At 43.1% G+C, this 20,956-nt stretch overlaps 1 protein-coding gene across 2 annotated transcripts in view; it reads left to right on the forward strand.

Annotated features, from left to right (window-relative positions):
• Positions 1–1,924: 1,924 nt before the first annotated feature.
• The window catches only part of LOC119969191 (ribose-phosphate pyrophosphokinase 2-like), a 39,915-nt gene continuing 20,883 nt past the window's right edge, over positions 1,925–20,956 (forward strand). The window contains exon 1 of one of the 2 annotated variants that reach the window (XM_038802448.1): positions 1,925–2,198. In XM_038802448.1, the coding sequence (XP_038658376.1) occupies positions 2,077–2,198 (122 nt within the window). In that variant the 5' untranslated portion in view covers positions 1,925–2,076. The remainder of the gene's footprint in view (positions 2,199–20,956) is intronic. The other variant, XM_038802449.1, reaches the window with a different exon arrangement.

The following is a 20,956-nucleotide window of genomic DNA, read 5'->3' on the forward strand; positions in this document are numbered from 1 at the left end:
AAAACAGCTTCTTGCCTACTGTTACCAAACTCCAAAACGACCCTCTCATGGACTGATCTGAGGTCTTCACACACATATTCTCTACTGAGTAGGCGTCACCCGATGCCTGTGTCTATGTATTTATATTGTGTATTTATGTATGCCCTATGTTTTTTTCATGTACGGAATTATCTATCTAGACTTTATCATCTCATCGTAACTGTTGCTGTCCTCTTCACTATCAAAAGCGCAGGTATTCTATATTTCAATTACTTGAGGACCTGCTACCGTGAGCTGCAACACAGTATGACTCTTCCCCCGGCAATGCCTGCAGACCAAGGGCTGAAACATAGAATCTAAGCAGTCGTTTGAAAACACGGCAGTTTTCATCCACATTACACGGCACTTGAAGCTGGTGTGGCCTTTCAACCATCCATCTCAAAGTTCACCGTTGTTTGTTGTGTTGAGTTGCAGATAGCCGTAGTTCACCAGGTTGGCGGAAGAATTTCCTCTTTTTCGTTCTTCGGCCTAATTCGCCTCATCTTTACTGTTGCAATCTTTAAATGTGCATCACACCTGGCACCATGTTGTGTTCTGTGATCCCACCGTAATAATGATATACACAGGATATCGAGTCGTTTAACTGGAACAATGATTTATTGACAAACGCGTAGAAAGATAACTAACAATAATCTTTACTATTGTCACAAGTAGGCTTAAATTAACATGGCAATGGAGTTACTGTGAAAGTCCCCTAGTCACCACGGTCCAGCACCTGTTCGGGTACACTGAGAGAGAATTCAAAATCTCCAATTCACCTTACAGCACGTCTTTCGCGACATGTGGGAGGAAACCGGAGCACTCAGAGGAAACCCATTGAGACATGGGGAGAAAGTGTACTCTGTAAAGACAGTGAACGAAGCCAGAAATCGAACTTGGGGCCCTGCTGCTGTGAAGCAACAGTGCTAACCACTGTGCTACCGTCCCTAACAGATTATTATACTGACAAAGTTACTCGAATTCTCCGGGAGCTACTCTAAGTTCGACTATCCTATTGTCCGTCCTACTACCAACTGCTGGGTCACTTTCAGTCATGAGATGGATGTCTGATGCCACCTGCTGGCCGGAGGTCATACCGATAGTTATATGCACTGGTACACAACTACCAGTTATAAAACTATATGCATTTATCTGCGCATGTATATCACCACAGTTTGGATGCTTCCCCCGCAATCTGGAACACCGTGGGAATACTGCAACCATTCGCTGCACAACCCTCCCGACAACCCCCCAGCGACCCACCTGCAGGGTGTTACCCACACAGTGAAAAAAACCTGAATTAGATAGCTTTATACAAGGCAGCAATAAAGGTGCCACGGTTTGCCTGCGAATGAAGAGGCGGTGCTGTACACTCATTTATTGGATGAGGGGGGCGCCGCGTTTGATTGACCGCAGGGGCGGGACCTCTATCTAATTGACAGCCAGGGCGGGGCCTCTGTTTAATTGACAGTCGGGCGGAGCCTCTGATTGACAGCCAGCGCGGGGCCTCTGTCTGATTGGCTCGAGGGCGGGGCCTTTGCTTGATTGCCATTCCGGCCGCCTCTGTTTGGTTAACAGCCGGGGCGGGGCCTCTGCTGGTTTGATAGATGGGGGCGAGGCCTGTCTAGTCGGGGTGGGGCCTGTACTGGATTGACAGCCGGGGCGGGGCCTGTGCTGGATTGACAGCCGGGGCGAGGCCTGTGCTGGATTGACAGCCGGGGCAGGGCCTGTGCTGGATTGACAGCCGGGGCGAGGCCTGGACTGGATTGACAGCCGGGGCGGGGCCTGTGCTGGATTGACAGCCGGGGCGGGGCCTGTGCTGGATTGACAGCCGGGGCGGGGCCTGTGCTGGATTGACAGCCGGGGCGGGGCCTGTGCTGGATTGACAGCCGGGGCGGGGCCTGTGTTGGATTGACAGCCGGGACGGGCCTGTGCTGGATTGACAGCCGGGGCGAGGCCCTGCCTCGGTGTCTGGGCGGTGTGAGATGGTGGGCGGGAACGCCTGAAAGCGGAGCCTGGAGGGTGAGAGTGGGAGCCAGGGACTCAGTCACCGCCGCAATGCCGAATATCGTGCTGTTCAGCGGCAGCTCGCACCACGACCTGTCACAGCGGGTGGCGGACAGGCTCGGGCTGGAGTTGGGCAAAGTGGTGACCAAGAAATTCAGTAACCAAGAGACATGGTGAGTGCGGGGCCCGGGGCCCAACACGCACGAGGCGGCTCGGCCTTACCTGGCGTGGCGCGGGAGTGGGGGTTAAACCTGGGGCCCCACTGTCATTTCTGTCTCAAAGTCCTGGACCTGGGAGAGGGGCCGGGGATATGAGCCTCGCCGGGGAAGCCAGACTCGGTGAACTCGACGGGGCTTGCTCTGTCTCTCACACAGCTGAGTGTGTCCTGTACCGCTCCTCATAAGCAGACATCACTGCCATGTGGAGACTGCCCCATGTCCTGGCCAGTGGGTGAAGGCTTTTCGAGGTATTTATCCCGTCTCCTCCTTTGTGTCTGTGGGGCAGGGCTGTCCATGTGTCCATGTGTCCTCTTGCCAGCTCTCGGCAGAGAGGGTGCTGCCTGTCACACTGGCTGGTAAGCAGTTGGACTTCCATTATTTCAACCTTGAATAGGGATGCCACACTTGGCCTTGATGCTGGGTTAGGTTTCTGTTCCTGATGACCTTCCCTGTTAAAAGTGTGCATTGTGTCTGTTCATGGGACACATCAGGAGGATATGATTTTGAAATAACTTGCTGATCTATAGCAATGATGATCAAGGCTCACAAATGGTTTAGTACCTGGACCAGTGGTAGTAGTTCTGTATATCAGCAAAGTGCCCACTTAACACAAGCGAGATGTTGGGGATCAATGTTGGTTGGGAAAGGTGGGGACATGTGAACTCATTTTCTCTCATTTCCAATATCCACTCCTTATACTTCAGCAGTGTAAGCTATGCACTCTAGAGCACTATCTTCCACCTCCTTTAAGACTAATTAATACGGCCCTTTTTGATAGCTGCAGCCATTTGTCCTAATCCTTTGACATCCATTTTTGTATGGTCATACTTTTATGAAGAGTCCTATGTTAAAGATATCATTTAAGGCCATCTGTAGTTAAAGATATCTATTGTTAAAGATATAATTGGAAGTTGTTTTGTTTTGCAGGACCTGTAAATACACCAACTGAGTTTTATGGTTGGGGAGAGAAATTAATCTGCTCATTCTGACCAAAATAGACCTGTAGACCTAGAACAAAAAGGTTGTAGACAATCTCTCTGGAAGCAGAAATGAAAGGGTACGATGGCAGATGGTCTATCTAACCTTTAATTAGCTGGTTGATCCAACTGGTTGGACTACAGGTCATTTTCTTTACAGGATTAATATTTCTAATGCAGCAAAATGGAATTAATACTTAATAAATCAGATTATTACTTCACCGGGGCAGTTATGATTCTTGTTTGGAAGAATGGAGTGTACTATAGCTCCAGTTTGTCTGAGGGAAAACTATACATGTAATTTAAAATAACAGCATCTGGATTTTCAAATTGGGGCAATGGATTTCTAAGATTACTAGTTCTGGACCAATAACTTGTTTGCTCACGAAAGGGAAAATGCTGGAAAATCTCAGTAAGTCTGGCAGCATCTGTAGGGAGAGAAAAGAGTTAACGTTTAGAGTCCGATGACTCTTTGTCAAAGTCATCGGACTCGAAACGTTAGCTCTTTTCTCTCCCTACAGATGCTGCCAGACTTGCTGAGATTTTCCAGCATTTTCCCTTTCGTTTCAGATTCCAGCATCCGCAGTAATTTGCTTTTAACTTGTTTGCTCATCTGCACCAAGAGAACTAGGTTTATTGATAAAAAGGATAAAACATAAAGGATTCAGAGATTGGTCAAATTAATCTTGGAGTGTGTGCAGTTTAAGGATGACATTCAATCAAAAGTTGCACAGTAATTGGAAAAGGTTCCAAATATTAGAGAATTTCTAATCAAGGGGGACCCCATTACACATGATCCCACAACCTTTATTTGAAAGAAGAGCAGTACACACCTTGGTGTCCTGGTCAGTATTCCTGAATCAATGTTGCTGAAACAGATGATCACATTGATGTTTGAGGAACATTGTTGTTTTTGAATTGACTCACATTAACTACATTATGGCAGTAACTAAAATACTTAATTGACTAAAATATTTTGGCACGGCGACAGGTTGTGAAGGAAGTTGTGTAAATTCAGACCATTTTCCTACTCCGATCTATGAGGAGGGCAGTGCTAGACATAAAGAGGACGTGGACAAGCTGGTGGTATAGGCATGGCAGATAAAATTTAACGCAAAGTGCTAACTTTTGGGAGGAAGGAGAGAGAATATAAGGATACAATTTTAAAGGGGGTTCTTGAACAGACGGGTCTGCATTTAGTGTGTACACAAATCAGTGAAGGTGGCAGGGCAGGTTAAGAAAATGGTTAAAAATCATTAGGATATTGGACTTTATACAGAATCCTGGACTTTATAGTGAGAGGCATAGCATTTTAAAAAAGCAAGAAGTTATGGTGAACTATTATAAAACACTGGTGCCGCCTCACCGACAGTGTTGTGTCCAATTCTGAATGATGTGATGGCTTTTTTACGACGATTGTTCCAGGGATGAGAGTTGTGGGTAGATTGGAGGAGCTGGTATTGTTTTCCTTGGAGACGAGAGTTTGAGATCAGATTCGATAGAGCTGTTCCAAACTGAGCTTGATAGGAAGAAATCATTCCCATTATCAGAGGGGTCGAAACGCGAGCACACTGATTTGAAGTTGTTGGCAGGTGAATCAAAGGCGACCTTTAAACGGCAATATCTTTCTTAATCATTTTTTTGGTGGTTTATTATTTGAATGGAAGCTTAGCTGGATTTCTATCTCGCCACTACAAAGGTGAAGTAAGCAGCTAATTATTAAATCTATTTAAAGGTTTGTGTGCGTTTTCTGTTTTTCATTAAGGCTGGTTAAATAACACAATGCAGCCAGTGTTTAAAGCTACAGGTTCCTTTGTTTTTGGAAGAACAGGTTAAGGCTTGTCTGGCATGGATTAAGTTGCTATTGGTTTGTTCACTTTGTCAAGTCACATGGGTAAGTGAGCCTTATTTTTAAAAAGAGTATGTCAACGTGAAAGCTAGTACTGTTTCAACATATGAAGTAAACAGTGATCTTTGGTAAACAGCAAGTCATTATCAATCGCAAATAAAAATTTGACCTGTTGCTACTTAATACCCAGTTTTTGAGTATGGTGCTTCTATTTAGTTCCTTTCTCAATAAACCCAATGTCTCGGGCACAAATTAAAGCTGAGCTCAATTTCTTGAATTAAAATTTTCTTTTGGAAAAAGTCAGTTTTGAAGAATCGTGCACTCGTGGACTGCTTTGACATTCAACATCTTCATAACTGTAGGCCCCGGGGAAAATCTTTTGGGGGACTTTTTCAAAACTTCTGTTCTGATAGCCACAGTAATAGATTAGTGTGCGGTATTAATGTGTGGTTATAAATCTGAACTTGTAAAAATCTCATTCGTACGTTGTTGTTTTTTTCAATTGCTTCCTTTGTTTAGCATTGCACATATTCTTGGTTTCCTGGGGTTGTGAAAGGTGCTATATTAAAGATGATCCTTTAAAAATGTTAGCTTTGTCTTGGTTGCTACCAGTTTTGAAGACTTCCTGTTCATGTTACTCTCTGCATCATCTCATGCAGCACTTCATTTATTTTAACTTCACATCCCGTCCCTACAGTTCACTGTCAGTGCCAATGTATGGCACAAAGCACCAAGTTAAATGCAATTTTCTTTGTCACCTTGGACACACACTTACTTCATTCTGAGGCTTGTGTACCTAACAACAACAACTTGTATTTATATAGGGCTTTTAATGTCACAAAACATCACAAGATGCTTCACTGGAACATTACAAAACAAAATATGACATTGACCAATTAACAAGGTATTATGATGGATGGCCGAATGCTTGGTCAAGGGGTAGGTTTTAAGGAGGAGAGAGAGGCAGTGTGTTTCAAGGAGGGAATTCTAGACCGTTGAGCTCAGGCAGCTTAAGGCATGACCAACAATGGTGGAGCGTTGAAAATTGGTGCCACTCAAAAGTCCAGAATTAGATGAGTGCTGTTAACTTAGAGGGTTGTGAGACTGTAATCAATTGGGTTAAGACGTGAAGGGATTTTCAAACCATGATCAGAATTTTTAAACTCACTTGGCATTGCTTAACTAAGAGTCAGGTCAGCAAGCACAGGCTGATATTTTAATGTTGTACCGAGGGAAACACTTTCTTTGAGATGAAATGTCCAGTCAAGGTTCTAACTAGGTCAATGTCAAATCCCTTGAGGCAATTTAAAGAGTATGGGCTTCTCCCAGTTACTGAGCCAGCATTTATCTCGCAACTAACAACATCAAAACAAATTAACTGGCTATTTGTAATATTTGCTGTTTGTGGGATGTTGTGCGTAAGCTAGCTGCTCCTTTTTGACTCCACAACAGTCTCCAAGTGTTACAGAACATCCTGAGGATATGAAACAAATGCAAGATTTCTTTCTAATTATCTTTGAACATTTTGAAAGAAAATTGATCTGAAAAGTCTGCTAAATTTCTCTAAATACAGCCATTGTAAGTTCCTCTGTGCAATTCTTCATCCTAACCAATATTGATGCCTTAGAAGTCTGGGCTTGACAAGAATTTTGCTTGGTTGCCAAATTGTTTTGTTGGTATTACGAGTGTTTGCCATTGGTATATTGCAGAAGCCTGCATTTAACTTTAACAGTGTGGTTAGTGGGATTACATACATAATCCAGTTTGTTTAACAAGCGGTATATATAAGGTTTTCCCAAAGTCCAATCTTTTGATGCAGGATTATTCACTGACTTTATGATCTTATAATCTTTCAAAGTGTTAATTAAAAGATTTCTGACATTGCTGATTGAAGCTCGATGAAATGAGGTCAAAGCTACTGCAACATTTTGTTTCCAGAGGTTGGGTGTGAGGGAGAAGTTAAACATTACTGGATTTAATGATCATTAGGGCAGAACACTACGATGGTGCTAAAGTATCTTCAACATTCCAGTTTTCTTCTTTTTGTGTATGTCCTGTTTTTACTTTAACCTCCAATGGAATGACGTTCTGTGCAATGTTCCATGACTGTTAGTTGCCAATTGATCATCAGTTGGATTAATGATTTAATATGCCAAAGGTGCTCTGAAATTCTTTGTCGTAAAGTGGGTTAGGTTTTTTTTAAATCTCATAATATGGGCAGATGGCATTTACTTTTTGTCTGAACAGTTGAATATGAATATATATATATAATATATATATAGTTGGAAATATTGAAAGATCGTAGATTTATATTACATGGAACGTATACAGCACAACAGGTAATTTTTCTCCACACAAGTACGTTCCCAACCAGTTCCATTTCATCCAGTCAACAAAAATGTTATTCCTTTCTCCAACACGCATTTTTCTAGAATCCCCTTAAACTTGAATGTATCTCTGAGGGGTTGATTCCCAGTGGGTCAGAATGGAGGAGAGTTTGTGCAGGGGGTTGGGATTGAAAGCACTAGCAACAGCGTCGCTCCCGATAGCCCCGGGGAAATACTCAGGGAGTCCGGTAACAATAGCTTCGTTGAGAATTTGGAGGCAGTTTCGCCAACATTTCGGGTTGGGGGCAGGGTCAAGGGAAATGCCGATTCCGGGAACCACAGATTTGAGCCAGGGAGGTGGGATGGAAATTTTTGGAAATGGGAGGAGAAGGGGATTGAGACACTAAAAGATTTGTTTCTTAGGGGTTGGTTTTCAGGATTGAAGGAGCTGGAAGCGAAGTATAGGCTGGAGCAGAGGGAAATGTTTCGATAGATGCATGTTCAAGATTTTGCCAGAAAGGAGATACAGAGCTTCCCGGTGGAGCCGGTCTCCACATTGCTGGAGGAGGTGCTGACGACAGAGGGACTGGAGAGGGGGGCAGTGTCAGCGGTTTACGGAGATATTTTGGAAGAGGAGAAGGCACCACTGCAAGGGATCAAAGCAAAATGGGAGGCAGAGTTGGGAGAGGATATGGAGGAGGGGTTCTGGTGTGAGGTGCTCCGGAGAGTGAATACCTGGTGGTAGGTGCTGAAGGTGGTATACAGAGCACACCTCACGAGGGCGAGGATGAGCTCATTCTTTGAAGGAGTAGAAGATTGTGTGAACGTTGCCGGGGGGGGGGGGGGGGGGGGGGGGGCGCTAATCACTTTCATATGTTTTGGTCCTGTCCAAAGCTAGAGAATTATTGGAAGGAGGTTTTTGGTGTAATTTCTAAAGTGATGCACATGAAACTGGACCCAGGCCCCCAGGAGGCCACATTCATTGTGTAGGACCAGCCAGGGTTGGAAATGGGTGCGGAGGCAGATGTTGTAGCTTTCGCCTCGTTGATCGCCCAAAGGCGGATCCTGATAGGTTGGAGACTCTCCACCCTGTGCCCTGGCATGACGGGGGGGGATCTGTTGGAATTCTTGACCCTTGAGAAGGTTAAGTTTGAACTGAGGGGAAGGATGGAGGGGTTCTACAATTCATGGGCATTATTCATTATGCACTTTCAAGAACCGGATAACATCGAACATTAGTTGGGGCATGTGAGTGGGACGGTTGGGGGGAGGGGGGCGGTGTGTGTTAATGGCGACTATGGGTGATCCCTAATTCCTTTTTTGTCATTTGTTTGTGTGAACGTGTGGGCTAATATTTGGGGTTTGGTGGGAGGATGGGATCGTTGTTATTGATATGGGGATAGACATATTTGGTACTGATTATTGTTTATTGTTGGTGGGTGTAAATCTGGGAGAAAATGTGAAAAAGGAGAATAAAAATACTTTAAAAAAAAAAAACTTGAATGTCTCCCAGTCCAACTGCTCCATGCGATAGTGGAGTCAACTGTTTAAAACGCTCTGGGTAAAAAGGTTATCCTGACGTATTCTCTTCTTTCCTCCTCCCCCCCCCCCCCCCATTTGAATGAGTAGTGTTTATTGTATTGGGAACACAGCATTAACGATTCTAGTCCTTTAAACATATAGTTTCCAAGTAAAGAACAAGCAAACCAGTTTATAAAGTTTGTTTTGTATCAGTAATAAAGTACATTATTCTGAGGTTTGATGTCTGGTGCATTTGTGCTGTATATAGACATTGGATCTTCCATGACATTAATACAGCATTTTTGACAACCCCAGGATGTCTGAAGCACTGTTGCAGTTTTGAAGCAGCCAAGAGCCAATTTTCACTAACGATCCCACAAAGATTAATGATAGAAATGATCAGATTAATTTTGACTTTGGTTGAGGGGTACATGTTGGCCAGTACGTGTCCCAACAGGCGGGTGTGATGTGTCTAGTTTATGGGTGAAGAAAGTTGGCATTTATTTTTGTTAGTTTGCTTCTCCCTTTCAGCCTACACTGCTGGCTAGAAGTAAAGTCAGTAGACAGCCCCTCCATTGGAAAGTCTCCCAGCTGTTCCTCCTCATGACATCACACACAAGCTGGGCACAGAATGGCCCACACTAAAGTTTCAGAGGAGCTCGGAGGAGGTTTGGCACCACCAGCATGCAGACACCCCTGGCACACAGAACCAAGCTCCTCGCTCCACTACCTTGTTGAATGCTAAATGAGTAAACCCTGACAAGAATTCTGGAGTGGAGCCCAAAGGCAATCAGGTGTCCAAATATGTAGTTTTTCAGCAATTCCTGCAACCAAGCCGGGGCCAAATGCTTACTGCTTTGTAATCCTTTGGATTCAGCTGAGGAGCTTGAGAGGGAGGACCCTGACATTTGGGCAGCCCAGGGTCTCAGGCTTTCTCCCTGGAGAGGACATTCCACTTTTGCTGCAGTGACGACCTCAACTCAATTGGCTGAGGGAACAGGTTCTATGGCTGTCTCTGATAGTAGGCGGGATCATACAACCCAGTAACCTGTTCCCACTTTACACTCATTACCTTTTATCTCTTTAGCCCCAATAGCTATATCTAACGCCTCCTTGAAAACATACAATATTTTGACCTCAACTGCTTCTGTGATAGTGAATTCCGCAGGCTCACCGCTCTGGGCAAAGACACTTCTCTTCATCTCAGTCCCAAATGCTTTACTCCATATCCTTAGACTGTGACCCCTAGTTATGGACATCCCACCATCAGGAACATCCCATCCTTGTTGCATCTACCCTGTCCAGTCCTGTTACAATTTTATAAGTTTCTATCATCCAAACTGACTCAATCTCTCTTCGTATGTCAGTCTCGCCATCCCAGGAATAGGTCTGGTAAACCTTCGCTGCAATCCCTCTAGTGGAAGAACATCCTTCCTCAGATAAGGAGACCAAAACTGCACGTAAAATTCCAGGTATGGTCTCACCAAGGCCGTATATAATTGCAGCAAGACATCCGTGCTCTGGTACTCGAATTTTCTCACAATGAAGGCCATCATACCATTTGCTGCCTTTACCGCCTGCTGCATCTAGAACATAGAACATAGAACAGTACAGCACAGAACAGGCCCTTCGGCCCTCAATGTTGTGCCGAGCCATGATCACCCTACTCAAACCCACGTATCCACCCTATACCCGTAACCCAACAACCCCCCCTTAACCTTACTTTTATTAGGACACTACGGGCAATTTAGCATGGCCAATCCACCTAACCTGTATGCTTACTTTCAGTGACTGGTGTACAAGGACACCCAGTTCTTGCACATTCCCCCTCACTCAATCTATAGCTACTCAGATAATAATCTGCCTTCCTGTTTTTGCTACCAAAGTGGATAACTTCACATTTATCAACTAATACTGCATCTGCCATGTATTTGCCAACTCACTTGAATTGTCCAAACCGCACTGAAGCATCCTGCACAACTCTCACACTCCCACCCAGCTTTGTGTCATCTGCAAATTTAGAGATATTACATTTAGTTCTCTCATCTAAATCATTAATGCATATTATGAATATCTGGGGTCCTAACCCTGATCCCTGCGGTACCCCACTAATCACTGCCTGCCATTTGGAAATAGACCTGCTTATTCCTACCCTCTTGTTTTCTGTCAGCCAACCAGTTTTCTATCCATCTCAATATACTACCCTCAATCCCATGCGCTTAAATTTGACACCCTAACCTCTTAGGTGGGACTTTGTCAAAAACCTTTTGAAAGTCCAAATAAACTACATCTATTCACTCCCCCTTGTCAACTCTACTAGTTACATTCTCAAAGAATTCCAGAAGATTTGTCAAGCATGTAAATCCATGATGACTGTCCAATTCTGCCATTGTGTTCCAGCTCTGCTACTAAATCTATTATAATGGACTCTAGCATTTTCCTCACCACCGACATCAAACGTTCGTTTTCTCTCTACCTCCCTTTTTAAATAGTGGGGTTACATTAGCTATCCTCCAATCCGTAGAAACTGTTCCAGAGTCTATGGAACCTTGGAAGGTGACCATTAATGCATCCACTATTTCTAGGGCCACTTGAACATGTGTCACAGCAGGACCATGTGCACAGGTTTAACAGACGACGACCCAGCTGGTTGGTGGTACGTATAAGAGAGCTGTGGTTGACATGGAACCTGATGGGCTGAACATTGACATAGTTTCTCTCTTAGAGGCTAGGCTCGTCAAGAGTGGATCACTGAACGATAAATATTACATGTTTATCTGGCAGGGGAAGGGTTCAGAGAAATCACGTCAGCAAAGTGTAGACTTTGCTGTAAAGAACTCCCTACTCTGTATGATTGAACTCACCGGATCTCCCCTCAACTCAAACAGAGCCAGTTAACCTCATGAACATCTGTGCTCTCACACTCTGCTCTACTGCAGAGATGAAAGACCAGTTCTAAGATGGGATTGACATTGCTAGCAGCAGAATCCTTAAATTGAAATATGTTTAACTACTGGGAGATTACAACACCAAGATGGACACAGACCACCAGACCTGGACCTCCTGCCAAAATGAGAACGGACAGAGTACTTGAGCTTTGCTGCTACCACAAACTTTGTGTAATTTACACCTTTTCAGAACAGACCATGCCACAGGATGTCCTGGAGACATTCCAGATCAGTGCTGTGGTGCCAGCTGGATCTGGTTACCACCTGCTGTGACTCTCTGAATAGTATTCTCAACAGGCACAGCTACTAAAGCAATTGTCCAGAAGGGCTCTTCCGCTGGATAATTGTGCTACACGGGGAACAACCTGACTAAGCGATTTTAAATTGCCAACTTGGGATGGTTCTGCCAGTTTTATGCTCATAGTTACTCTGAAAGTGTTACAAGGATAAAAAGCACTTCTAACTTCACAAACTAGTTTAAACACTCAAACTGAGTCCCATGCACACACCACTCTCCCCCCCAAAACTGATATCCAGAAGTTACGGACTATCTTGAGTTGTAATCTGAGGAGTTCACGGTCACCATAGAAAGCATATCTGCCACAGCAGAGCTAGATACCAAACCCATAGAAGATGAGTTGAACAAAGCAATTGAATCACTTGCCATGGGCAAAGCCCCAGGTGATGGTACACCACTTGAACTGATCCAGCATGAGAAACAAGCACTCTTCCACAATCTGCACAAACTTCTCTTTATCACGCATTTCATGGGGTACTGTCCTTTCCTTCCAGCAGAGAAAGATTGTGACCTTGTACAAGAACAAGGGTGGCTACAGTGATTGCAACAACTATTAAGGCATATCCCATCTGAGCATCCTGGGAAATGTGTTTGCCCAAGAGTCCTGGCTGAGCACATCTGCCCTGAATCCCACATTTGTGCCAGAACTGGAAGATCTATAATTGACATGATCTTCTCAGTCTAGCAACTGCAAGAGGAATGCTGTGAACAAATCAGACTACTATATGTTGTCTTTATCAATCCCACCCAAGCATTTGATCATTTGAGCAGATGTAGCTGATTTAAACTGCTCTCTAAAGCTACTCAATATGACCTCCAATTTCCATGTCAACATGATGGGTACAGTCAGCTATGGTGGGACAGATTTGGAACCCTTCGAGGTCCACAGTGGGGTCACCAGAGTTGTGTTCCGGCAAACCACTCTATTCTTGCTGCTGCCAGATCCCTTCAAGTCATCTCCAGGATATATCTACTAACTTAGCAGAACTTATAGAAAGCTGTTAAGCCTTGCTTCTCTGAAATCCGAGAAAAGATAATGTCATCAGATGCCAAGTCTTTATCAGAAAGTTGCTGTATGCTGGCAATATTGCAAAGCATTCAATACTGTGGAATGTCTTCAGAAGCAAATTAACAGACTGTCTCATGCCTGTAAAGGATTTGGTTTGACCATCAGGAAGACAAATGTTATGGTCCAGGATATTCTCACCGCCACCTGTTAGCATTGGCAATGTGACCCTGGAAGTTGTTGATAGGTTACTTGTGATTGTAGAGCTCAGATATGTGAAGCTATTACCTGCTGTTGAAATCAACACATGTTGCAAAAGCTGCAGTTGTTACGTCCAAGCTGAGGAAGAGAGTAGAAAGTCTATCAAGCCTGTGACCTCAGTGCAGTGCCCTACAGTAGCATGAGCTGGACAATATATTCCAGGCAGCAGAATTTGAACATCTGTGTTTTCTCTGAAGTATACTCAGCATCTCTTGGCTGGATATGGTTGCCAACTTGAGTTCCTGGAGTATATTAATAAACAGCAATGTGCAAAGAGATGTAAGCAAGAACAATGTAATGATGTGAGGTTTGACAAGTCTGAAGCAAATGGGGTCAAGTATAGATTCTAGGTAACTCTTAAGCCGCTTCAGTGGGAGAAGATACTATTGATGAATTTGCTGTGTTTAGCCAGGAAGAGTTGCAGCATGTGGCAAGATGATAAAGGGGCAGGGAAAAATAGTGTGCTTGTGTACTGCAATGAATGAAAAGGCCAGCAAAGTAACACGATCATCAGTGGTGTGAACAGGGTGGAAGTTGGTCTGAAGAGATTCCAAGCGCTTGTCTTCCAGATGATCGAGTTGAAGGAGGATTTAGTTGAATGAAGTGAGACGAGACGGTGTTTGAAAATGAATGACTAGATCCTCGGTGTTTTATGAGTTTATAGAATGCAATAAAAGTGGGAAATACACCTTTTTTGTGATTCCCTAGACAGCCACAAAGACAGCTTCCTTGTTGGCTAGCTTGGTAACTGCATCATGTATGAAAATGTTAATACCCCTCCAGTTCATTTTTGTGTATACTGTCCACAGGCCTGAATGAGTGCAGCTATAGCATAACTCAAGAAGCTTGACACCATCACGAACAAAGTAGCCGCTTGATCAGATCCCATGCACCATCTTAAATCTCCATGACTGCGCACATGGGCATTAGTGTGTACCATCTACTTTAGATGTACTTTAGCAACTCACCGAAGCTCATTTGACAGCACTTTCCCATGCCACAACATTTACCAGTTGGGAGAATAAGCACAGCAGAGGGATGGGACTACCATCACCTGCAAGTTCCCCTCCAAATCGCACAACATTCAGACTTGGAACATTGCTGTTCCTTCACTGTCGCTGGGCCAAAATCCTGGAACACCCTTTCAAACCGCACTGTGTGTGTATCTACTCCACATGAACTCGGGTGTTTCAAGAAGGTGACTCCCTGCATAACAAAATCCTTGTGAAGGATATCCACTTTATGTACCATAACTTGGTATGCGTTATAGTATCTTTGGGAGAAAATAGAGAATAAGTTCAGCACAGAGAATGGAATATTTATCACACGATTGGGGAATTATTTCATAATTATGCTGCCGTTGCTTGCTTTTGAAATAAGTGTGTTTACTGTCAATTGTTCTCATTTTGTGAATGTAACTTGTAAGTGTTATTTGTGTGATGCTTTATGGGTGATGTTTTTTGTTGGAGGCACAACAAATTGCTATTGTTAAGTGATGGTGGCTAATTTGATCTGTGAGGAAAACAGAAGTAGTTTTAAGGGACCTAAATTTGTATTTGTGAACGATAGAAATGAGGTATAGTTTTAATTGTGTTTAATTTGCTTCTGAGACACGAAGGGTAAAACCTATGGCTATATTTATGCTGGACAAAGGTGTTTGTATGTCTGGGAGTTGGTTTCAATTCCAACTGTTTCTGTTGCGCTTAGAGAGGGTGACGCGTGAAGAGTAAATAAAAGAGATAAGCATGTGAGTGTTGCTTAGCAACTGGGGCCTTGTAAGGTAGATAAACTTTAAAGTTTTAGTTTAGCTAATTTAAATGGAGATAGTTGGAGAGAGAAAGCAGCTCTCACAGTTGGTTTAGAAGGCTAGAAAGGGAACATGTCTCCCAGCTTTGCTAGAAGAAAAGCCATACCATAAAGTAATGGTTAAGAAAACAAGTACAGAGGTTTGAAGAACAGCTAGTTAAATAAACTCGAAAAATGAAGAGAAGTTTCCAAGAAGTCTTGAGGTTAAAGGTACTAGAACAGAGCTGAGAAGAAGGTTGAGATGCTGGAAAGCTATACGAAGTGTTATTTTGGGTTTTGTGAGATTTTACCACAGCCTGTGGAATGGGAGTTGAAATAACTATGGAAATCAATGGCTGAATCTTGGAGTTTGTGTAAAAGCAGTTAAGACAAAGGAAACCTAAAAGGGAGTGGTGTAAAATCCTGGATTGGATTTGCTGTTAAATGTGGAGCAGAAGCTTGGGTTAAAAGAGTCAAAACCTGGACTGGATTTCGGAAGGCAAACAACTAAGGGAAAGCATCATTATGAGAGCTCTCATTTGGAGCTCTCAAATGGCAATCATCTGGGGGATTCTGAGGAGACATCTACAAAGAGTTACTGGGGGTTCAGAGTGGAGGAGAGTGTATTTGTCCACTGATATCATTGTGTGTTTAAAAGAGATTTAGTGTTAATCAGACCATTGGAGATTAAGATGTACTTTGAAATGCATGTTGATCTGTAAGTCTGTGGGTAAGTGTTATGCTGCGGAGGGGGTGGGGGGGGGGGGGGGGAGTAAATGCATATTGTACATCAATCTTTTCATGTTTCATTTTTTTCCTGAAAATTAATTTAACGGTTCTGTGACTATTCCTCCACATTTTCTTTAAAAAAAGTAAAAGTTACGGTCTTTTGAGCCAGGGTTCCATTCCCATCCAGTTAAAAATTATCATCTCTATTATTGTCACAAGTAGGCTTACATTAACACTGCAATGAAGTTACTGTGAAAATCCCCTACTCGCCACATTCCGCTGCCTGTTCGGGTACACAGGGGGAGAATTCAGAATGTCTAATTCACCTAACAAGCACATTTTTCGGGACTTGTGGGAGGAAACCCACGTAGACACGGGGAGAACATGCAGACTCTGCACAGACAGGGACCCAAGCCGCGAATCGAACATGAGACCCTGGTGCTGTGAAGCAATGGTGCTAACCAATGTGCTACCATGCCGCCCATTGCATCAACTGGGATTGTAACAACTCCTTGACTGAATCAGATGTGAGAGTTGTCGCTGATCATTATTACTGGATGCGAATGATTGATATTGGACAATGAAATGTCTCCTGTAACTTGATGCATGCTTTAGCCAGCCTGGTCCAGTGCAGTGCGAGGTGAGCTCGGTGTTTAAATGTCCATACAAGTTTGCGCAAAGCTTGAGATTCAGTTACTCGGCACGTGTGTTTTTAATGTAAGCATGGCATTCTGCTTTCAGTTACAGCTGCCAATATCTTACTGTCACAATCCTATAGAACAGGATGACCAGGTGTTTTGCTTCTATGGACTGCATTCATATGTTGCATTCCAGAAAGAGGTGGGATGCAAACTTGTCACTAAATTCCATTCTCTCCTGAAGTTATACATATTTCAAGTTTTTGTCAATATCCGATCTTGGCACTGAATAAAAAGTATAGATAGGACAGTGTTGCCTGGGCTTTGAAAGTTGCAGTCCCAAACTTGGTGGCTCTGTGTAGATTTACGAATCTCTGCAATCTAATTGACATCAGCTTACATCTAATGTGAGCTAGATCCTGCCATATACTGAACTGTCTGTATGTTTTGTATGGCTATGAATTATTACAAAGATTAAGACCAATAATTGAATTTCTGTGCATTTCCTACAGGGCATCTTGTTCAGAACCCGGTTAGAATGAATGAATGAATCTTGCAACATGTGGAGTTAATTAGTGGTTAGTTTGAGGCGCATGACAAGGGTAGGTTCTGACCGAATACAAATTTTGAAATTGTTGTTCTTGCTCTGGTTTTATTGAACAACATATAATTAAAATTTTGCTTTGTGGTTTGGGGGCAAGCTGAAGTTTCTTCAACTTGTTGCAGCCAGTTGAGTTTTTTTGTTGTTGTTGCTTAATATAAAAAGTTTGTTGGATACGAAGGAGGCAAAAGTCCATGCTGGGATAGTTCAAATCTGCCCTTGATGAATAATCTAGCTCTGGTCACAGGACTTTGGAAAGCGCACACATTTTTAACTTCATGTTGTTATCCTAGTTACTCTGTTTTCTATTATAAGGCAAGGGCAGGTCATATTTTCTGTTTTGGGAATTGCTGCTTTCGTTGTCAGAATCTGATCAAGGTCAATGATTTGTAATTCCACGTAATCACACAATCAAACTGGAATGTGACTTAGTCACCACAAACCAGCGACTGTCAGAATGTAAAACAGAGCTGGGACAAATAGTACTGAAGATAGCTGAACTGTGTGGAATGGGAAATCTCAATCAATCTCATTACCTATCTCATACTGTGGAAATAAAATTATTTAATATCATGCCCAAACAAGGACAACAGATTCCATGGTCATCTGTTGGTAATTGGAGAAGTTTAATTGGCAAGTCCCCATTTGGTTTAAAACAAATACTTCAGCGGTGAAGTTCTCCCTGGAATTGTTGTTTTGTGGATAATGCTTTTCTGTTTTTGCAGAACATTGTTGCAAAACCAGCTTGAGTAAAGCCAAACCATGTCATTGTGTTTCAGTGCTGGGGAAATGTCCCTCCATATGCTTCGGTGAGCTCTCAAGATCCAGGCTTTCTGAATAACAGTTGGAGCTTGTTAGGGCTGACCACTTATGAGACTGGAAGAACGCCCACTATCTGCAAGACACATCCCCAATACTGACTGTGTGCCCTTCCCCTTTACTACAAACATATTTGAAATCAAATGGCTTTAATGTCATTCACAGCATGTGGTGCAAGGTATTTAACTGGAAGTGAAAAATACCGGACAAATTCAACACACATTGCTGTCTTTCCCCAAAATGGTATCCTGTTAATCTGATAGCCGTTGAGCCGAAGTAGCATGATTTAAATCATGAATCATGCAGAGCCCTATCTACCCTGATCCTGAGCTTAAAAGTGTATGTGTGATGTCTGCAAACTCTGTTTCTAACTGTCTGTTTGCAACCTTCATCTCTAGGTGAGCTTTCAACCTCTAGTTGGGCCATCACTAAGACTGCCTATTTCCACTTTCATAATGTCACCAACTTTGTTTATCTGCTGCTGAAAGCCTCATTCATGCGTTCATTACCTCTGCACACCACTAATCCAATGCACTTCTAACTGATTACCTACATTTTGCCACCTTTAAACTTTAAGCCATCCAATCTTGAGGCCCTTATCTTAACTTTCGATGTCCAATTCCCCTAAAACCCCTGTGCCGCTGAGCTACATTGGCTCCAGCCAAGCAACATCTCGATTTAAAATTCTCATCCTTCTTTTCAAATCCCTCCATAGCCTTGTTCCTCCATATCCCTCAGGTACCTGCATTCCTAATTCTGGCCTTTTGTGCATTTCCAATTATCATTGGTGGCTGTGCCTTCAATTGCCTAGACCCACAAGGAAGGAATTCACCCCCCCGTCCAACATGTAGGGGCAGCACCGTCGCACAGTGGTTAGCATAATTGCTTCACAGCTCCAGGGTCCCAGGTTCGATTCCTGGCTGGGTCGCTGTCTGTGTGGAGTCTGCACAGACTGCACGTGCGTGGGTTTCCTCCGGGTGCTCCGGTTTCCTCCCACAGTGCAAAGATGTGCAGGTTAGGTGGATTGGCCATGTTAAATTGGCCTTAGTGTCAAAGGGTTAAGTGGGATTATGGGTGTGGGCTTAAGTGGGCTGCTAATTCCCAGGGCAGGTGCAGACTCGATGGGCTGAATGGCCTCCTTCTGCACTGTAAATTCTATGATCTATGATCACACCCCTCTACCTCATTTTCCTCCTTTGAGAATTACTTTCAAACCAATCTCTTTCACCAAACATTAGGTCATCTAACCTAATATTTTGTTATGTGGTTTGTGGTCCTACTTTGTTTTATATGTCCCTGTTGCATTTGGATGTTTTTTCTGTTGAATGCACTATATAGGTATAATTGTTATTGCTTGTGATTGGGTTGGAAAGCCTGGCTCGTTCCCACCTCCACCCTTTTGTTGGTAGGACTGAGCATATCAGCATACTTCCATCTGCGAGTTTGATATGTTGCTGAGTAAGCCAGTTTTTGCTGCTTTGACTCTGCTTAAACAAACATTATCAATGCCAAGCAACAATCTCTTTTTAAAGTACCATTGTTGAAATGTGCATTATGGATTAAAAAATAATCTGGGTTTTGTGACAGATTGATGCAGAAGATCCTAGGTTCCATTTTTTTGATGTGTTGTAAACCAGAGCAGAATTCCACCATAAATTCATGTTTGAGTTGATGCTTGAGGAAGAATCCTGATCGTCAGAAAAGCTTGCTGTCTTGGAGAGGTTGTAAATTTAATTATAAATCTTGCGTATTAATGAGAATATATTATATGAAATTATATTATTTATATTGTCTCCCTGTAGAACAGGAAGGTTTTTCTCAACAGCTTTTGAAGGTGTGAAATTTTGTTGGCTTTTTGGAGCTGTATTAATTTTAAGCTGTGATTTTAAAATGATTTCTAGCTTTGTTGTGTAGCTGCACTGAAGACACACCTTGCCGACAAAATATTCTGAACATTCATAAAATCATACAGCACCAAAAGAGGCCATTGGCCCATCGTTGAACATAAATTCAAGCTGCTTATCCTTGTCTAGATTGTCAATCTGACTGTGTAGAATAAACATTTTCAATTTAATTGTGTAATAAGCTACCTTGTTTTTACCTGCATGATCCCTGTAGGGCCTGAATTTTTTAAAAGTCCCAGAGACCAACTTAAATGATCACATGACAGAATTTCACATTTTAAGACTTTTTTACTGAAACAAACATGCTAAATGACACATCAACTAAATAATATTATGCAACTGGTGCACTAAACTTCAGAAAAGATAACCCCCTTAACCTTTTTTTAAAATAAATTTAGAGTACCCAATTATTTTTGTTTATAATTAAGGGGTAATTTAGTGTGGTCAATCCACCTAATCTGTGCATGTTTGGGATGTGAAACTCGTGCAGACACGGGGAGAATGTGAAAACTCCACACAGACAGTGACCCGGGGTCGGGATCGAACCCAGGTCCTCAGCAACCCCCCCCCCGTAACTTTTTAACATGACTGAAAATTCCCATGCTGCATGTGTATATAATGCCTTTCTCTCCGCAGGAATTAGACCAAACTTGCTCCCATGTTCCAACAGGCTCCCCATTTTACTGAGTTGTAACATTCAACATGTGTTTAAAGTTGGTTCCCTCAGCCTTCTGAGAATCCTTGAACTGACTTCTAGCAGCAAGGCCCACTCTGGAAGCTTCTCCTCCCTGCCATGCCAGGGCAAATCTTGTAGCGTCTTTAAAATGTCTGCAAGTTCCATCTCTTTGACCTGAGAACATCCAGGCATTCTGGTTCATGGCTTACAGAGAAAAATATTTTCCTCTGCAGTTTGCAATAACTGCTGTTTGTTTCCCTGTCTCTCTCTCTTCTCCTCTCTGGGAGAGAGACACACTCATCCATCTTAATGTGTTTTCAGGTGTGAAGGCTGGCATTTGGGCTTAAAAAGGACTTTACCTCGGCCCCGAGTCC

Source organism: Scyliorhinus canicula, chromosome 7, assembly GCF_902713615.1.
Source record: "Scyliorhinus canicula chromosome 7, sScyCan1.1, whole genome shotgun sequence".
Lineage (NCBI taxonomy): Eukaryota > Metazoa > Chordata > Chondrichthyes > Carcharhiniformes > Scyliorhinidae > Scyliorhinus > Scyliorhinus canicula.